The sequence below is a fragment of the Asterias amurensis genome, chromosome 18 (genome assembly GCF_032118995.1).
Source record: "Asterias amurensis chromosome 18, ASM3211899v1".
NCBI lineage: Eukaryota > Metazoa > Echinodermata > Asteroidea > Forcipulatida > Asteriidae > Asterias > Asterias amurensis.
Window position 1 is genome coordinate 4375728 of NC_092665.1, and position 6000 is coordinate 4381727.

Genomic DNA, 6000 nt, shown 5'->3' on the forward strand with positions numbered 1-6000 from the left:
AATCAGCTTATTGCACAACAGGAAACTGTTCAACAAATTTGACCTCTTCGCCGGTTTCCACGAAATTGTGCTACACAGAATCGTTTTACCTATGTTGGTAGTCTAGAGCTATGACGGATACGCTGGAAGTCATTAGTGCAAACATTTCATTCGATTTTACTGTATATTTTACACGTATTTGAAGGTTGTTAACAATGAAAAACAAGTAATCTCATGAAGCAAACACATGTTTACGAGTGTTAAACATTAATTTAATTGATGCAATCTTTCATTAAAGTTTAACAATAAAGGCGAAAATTTTAAACATAATTATCAAAATGTTAATAACTACTGAGCCAATTTTGTTTTTATATCGAGTGATACGGATATAACCCACACTTTTTTTTTTAGATCAAATACAACGTAACAGTTAAATTAACCGCGTAACTCGTGGATCATTTTGGAAATCTTTTTGAATCACTTTTGTTTCTTAATAGGCGGTGCTTTGGTAATCCAATCCCTTAATGGAACAACACGTTGCCTTAGATCGGTCGAGTTGGTCTTTGAAAAGCATTCTGTAACCGTTTGTTATAAAATCGGTGTGGTTAGAAAGATGTAAAAGTAGAATATAATGGTCTACACGAATATGCCTCCAAATTGCGTGGTTTTCGTTTAACATCGTCGACAAACACGGTCGGCCATAAAAATTTGACTCTCATTAAGGCCGACCTGTTAGTTCGCGACGTAAAATAAAAACCTTGCAATTTGGAGTGATACTTGTGTGGATCATTATATTCTACTTTTAAAACATCTTTCTAACCATAATGCATTTCATAACAAACGGTTTCAAATGCTTCTCATATAGACCAACTCGTCCGATCCAAGGAAATGTGTTCTTTTAAATGCCATGCACAATGTACAGCGTACATACCATGCACAATTTGTTTGCTTGTTTGTATAATGTACGTGACTGACATACGTGAGATGATGACCCCACAATAAAATCATCTTTTACATAAACTGATAAACCTGTAGACAAGTTTGAGATCAATCGGCCATCTGGATGACGAGAAAGAAGTGAAAAAGCAATAACACATTTTGCATGACATCGATTAATTTTTTTTTTTTTTAATAAAACGCTCACTGACTTTCCGTATCTACTTTAAACCTGGTTTGTAGTAGGTGTGTTTAATGCCAGTTGTTCCTGAGCTTGGTGCTGGGTCAACGTGCACAGTGACTTGATGATTCCTTCTTTGCTCCTTGGGATGTGGCCGTGGTCGAAGGTAACCATCCTCTTGGCTTTCCTTCTCGGCTTCTTGTGTGGTAGGTGTAGCCGTAGTAGGTTCTGTGTATCCTGTGTTCTTGTCATCCGTTGGTTGCAGCGTCGTGTAGGGATCAGCTTTGGGAATTTGAGATGTCTCGGTCTCTCTGATGACGCGTCTCATTTTGAAGATTTGAAATGCACCAAGAACGATTACGATTATGGATAAACTGAACAAAATGATTGTAGTTACGAAAGCTACACTCCATTTTCTACAAGAACAGGGCTGGTTGTTGATGGGGAGGGTTGGGGTTGTCTCAGGTTCGATTGATGTTCTAGTCGAATTCGTCACACTGATTGGTCCAATTATACATGTACCACTCCCTTGTAACACAGAGCAGTTAAATGCAACACCATCATCAGCAGCAGGCACAGTCAAATTCAATGATAATGTATCCTTACCATCGACTCTTGAATATGTCCAGGGGTGGCTTCTGTGATCAGTAATTGTATGGATTTCTATATCTGCAGGGTTATCAGTCTCGGATAGACACCTAAAGAGTAGCTTTGTACCAGTGTACACTGTTAAAGGTCCAGAAGGGGAGCATACTGGATACAGTGGAGCTGACAGGAATACGCTGGATGTAGCTATAATTGTGTTCCCTCCTCCTCTGATAGGGTGGTTGACGTTACAAACATATTCATCATAGTCTTCAATCTGCAGGTCAGTTATCGTAAAGTCTTGTACAACCATCTCGCTCTGTGCAGAGGTTGTTTTGAACACATACCGGTTAATGTTTGTTTGTTTAGACTCTTTCCACCACAGAGTAGTATCGGGTCGAGTTGACCTCCACTCCACAATATGGTCCGACTCGAGGTTTGTAGCGGTACACCTTATAACAACCCGCCCGCCCTCCTTACGATCAGCCGCTGGTGTTAAGATCACCGATGTCACCGACACCACTGGTGTGGTTGTTGCAATTGGTTGAGCAGTGGCAATCATCAGGAGTCCGCCTGCATTAAGTGAACACCAAACACACACCAGCAACACTTTAGACATCCTTCCATCCATTGTATTGAATCTGGTTCCTTGAAGTTGTTTGATGAAGAAGTTGGATGAGAAGTTGCTTGTAGGAAAGTATTGAGTAATAATGAATGTGCATGCACTTAAATACCAAGTTTTGGTTGTATGTCTTTCCGTGTAATAAGCATCACAAGAGTGATTTCATTCATGAACTTGACTGACAAGGTAACTTGGTTGTACTTGTTTATAAAGCATCGCACACCAGTGAAGTTCATCACGCACCGCTTAAAGGAACACGTTGCCTTGGATCGGACGAGTTGGTCAAAACAAAAGCGTTTGTAACCGTTTTTTATATAATGCATATGGTTGGAAAGATGTTTTAAAAGTAGAATACAATGATCCACACAAGTTTGCTTCGAAATTGCGTGGTTTTCCTTCTACTGTGCGAACTAACACGGTCGGCCATTTATGGGAGTCAAAATTTTGACCCCCATAAATGGCCGACGTGCTAGTCGACGAGATAAAAGGAAAACCACGCAATTTCGAGGCATGTTTGTGTGGATCCTTGTATTCTACTTTTACAACATCTTTCTACCCATATGCATTTTATAAAAAACGGTTACAAACGCTTTTCAAAGACCAACTCGACCGATCCAAGGCAACGTGTTCCTTTAACTTCATCAATAATTTTGAGTTTTGGGAGGGGATGTTATTGAGTCATGTAGTTACCAAATCTAAAACTTTTTCCATTATAGTGGCGACGATTTATATAGAATTTGCATGACAATAATCAGTGTTGTCATTCTAAACGGTGATGTAATGAAAGAGTTGGGTTCGCGTAAATTGAGGATTTTTGCTACACCGCATACTTAACAAAACTTGGCTGCGATTCCGCATGTTTAAGCGCTATTCACAAATTTACTGAAATTACAACCACAAAAATCTAATCGCGTTGTACTGTACCAACAAACATAGAAGTACACAGTTTGTGTTAAATTTTTCCACTTCCACTGTTTGTATTGTTATAAGAATCCCCTATAAGTTTTTACTTAATACAGGTTGGGTCAAGGTAATCATTTTGTAATTATTTTTCGTCTTAAAGGCAGTGGACACTATTGGTAATTTCTCAAAATAATTATTAGCATAAAACCTTACTTGGTAAAGAGTAATTGGGAGAGGTTGGTATAGTATAAAACATTGTGAGAAACAGCTCCCTCTGAAGTGGAGAAGTTTTCGAGAAAGAAGTAATTTTCCATGAATTTGATTTCGCTCAGATTTAGAATTTGAGGTCTCGAAATCAAGCATCCGAAAGCACACAACTTCGTGTGGCAAGGGTGGTTTTTTTTCTTTCATTATTATCTCGCAACTTCGATGACCGATTGAGCTCAAGTTTTGACAGGTTTTTTATTTATGCATATTGAGATACAGCAAGTGAGAATACTGGTCTTTGAATTTCCAATAGTGTCCAGTGCTGAATTAGTTGGTTAAAAACACCCGATTTGTGTAGAATGCTATGATTTTACCAATGAACTCGAAAGATTTGTCTTTACCGTTTAACCTCGTAAACTTTTTGCTAAATTATTTATTTTCCGAATGATTTACAATAGATCAAAAGAATAATATGAAACTAAATCACTGCACACAAATAATGTATTTACTTTCAAAAATGGTTTTTTGTTTCAAATTCATTTGGATAAAGAAAACACATTAAGTAAAAATATAACATTTTGGAAAACTAATGCAAAACACAAACATATAAATGACAGGATCATAGGAAAATAAGTGGCTGCAACTCAAATTAACTTCTTATCTAGCTACTATGGTTCAACAATTTAAAAAAAAGAAACAAAAGTTTTCATTTTCTTCTGAGTCATTTTACAATTTCTAAACCGTATCCTGTTTGTTTGTCTGTTTGTTGGGATGTTTGTACTTGCTTGTGCTCAGTATCACGCACCAGTGAGCTTCTATTTTTGAGCTTTGGGATTTTATGTTTTGAGTCATGTTATTCAAAGAATCGTTATGTCCTACTGCCATAGTGGTGACGATTCAAATAGATTTTGCATAATACTGTTCATCATTCAAATTGTTCTCTTCAGTTAAATACTAACCAGACAATAAGAACCGAAGCCACCACAGATTACTACTGTTTATTCCGATTGCTTCCATCAAAATAATTGCGCAATACAAAAACACGTACAGGCAATTCATGACGTACATCAATCATTTTTACTATTTTCACTCTAACGGGATCGCACAGCTGTGTTTATGGTGTCAACCGATGACTTCTTGTTATCCCATTGTTTGGACATAGTTGTTTTTTTTAGACGTCCCCATTGGTTTGTACACGAAATAGAATCGAGGACGTCCTCGGTGCGACTTTTCCCCGGATCCCTTGTATTATAACCCTCTCCAAGTCCTCAGTCTGAATGCGTGGACATGCCAAAAATATAAGGTAGAGATGTTTGTTCATTTTGGGTATTACCCATACACCGATGTGTGTCTCACTGTATACTCGGTACTTACCCGAGTTCTGTGAACAAAATCACATGCATATTACTCTGGTGGGATTCAAACCCACGACCTGCAATTCTAGAGCAGTGTCATATACCAACTAGACCACCTCTCTCTCTCTAGTCGACCGGGGTCGGAATCATGCTAAGTTTTGCCCATCCCTGTCGATCTCTCATTAAGTTTGGAAGACCAGCTGGAACCACCCCGATGTCCCTGGCAACTACATCTGTATAACTGAGCCTTTGTCTTCCCCTGTTTCTCCTTCCATGTTTCGGTGACCAGGTGATTAGCTGAGAGACAGGTTCTTTGGTGCTTCTGTATGAATGCCGTGCTAGTCTCAGACGACGATTTTGTATTTTGATGGATAGTTTTGGTTCTTTACCATACAGTTCTGTATTTGTCATGTGTTGACCACTAGACCACCGATGCAAATTTAACATCCCATTAGATGGTTAAAGTTCAATTACTCTTCCTGAAACCAGTGATGTCGAGCACCATTGAAGTATTTAACTCATTAATTGTAACAACTGATTACGCCTTGCACATAATGGCTTTACGTTTCAACCCAAGCACAGTTAGATTCTGAAATGCTATTGATATATTTTTGTGTTTAATCTTTTACACAGAGAGTCAATCAAAATTTTAAATCTACAAATTTGGCTCTTTCCTCAAAATCTACTACTAGCATTGAACTCCTGTTGAAAATGAAGTTCTGTTTTATATCATAATGATTCATGGCACATGCTAAAAGGTTGTCTCACCAGGAGCGTGTTTTGGTGACCATGACCAGAAACAAGTTTCTGACGTCAAATTCACTGACCGAAACAATTTCAGAGAGCTACGCGAAAACGGGTCGGTAACCAGAAACAGTTCATGACGTAGGTACATCTCTCAAAATATACATGTATAGCCGTCATTTTATCATCGACGAATGGAACTTAGTCTTTGTCATTTTATCAACATTATTTACTTGTTATGCTTCAAAGTATTCCAGTACGTTTTCCGTTATTTTTAGAGTCCGCCATCTTAAAACCAAGCCTAACCGAGCCAACAAGTCGGTTACGGTTTGGTCGGAACAGCGGTTCAACCGAACACGCGAAAACGCTCGACCAATGACCAAACATGTTTCTGGTTAGGGTCGCCAAAACGCGCTCCATCCAGGGTTCTTCATCCATGCTCATTACGACAAATGCTACCACGAGAGGGCGCTGTAAAAGGATCAGTG

At 38.6% G+C, this 6000-nt stretch overlaps 1 protein-coding gene across 1 annotated transcript in view; it reads right to left on the reverse strand.

Annotated features, from left to right (window-relative positions):
* Nucleotides 1-2539, reverse strand: part of LOC139950732 (uncharacterized) — a 157915-nt gene extending 155376 nt beyond the window's left edge. Inside the window, exons 1-2 of the mRNA XM_071949525.1 lie at nucleotides 2451-2539; nucleotides 1175-2406 (exon numbers count right to left, since the gene is read on the reverse strand). Coding sequence (XP_071805626.1) covers nucleotides 1175-2406; nucleotides 2451-2539 — 1321 coding nt within the window. The remainder of the gene's footprint in view (nucleotides 1-1174; nucleotides 2407-2450) is intronic.
* Between the last annotated feature and the right edge of the window lie 3461 nt (nucleotides 2540-6000).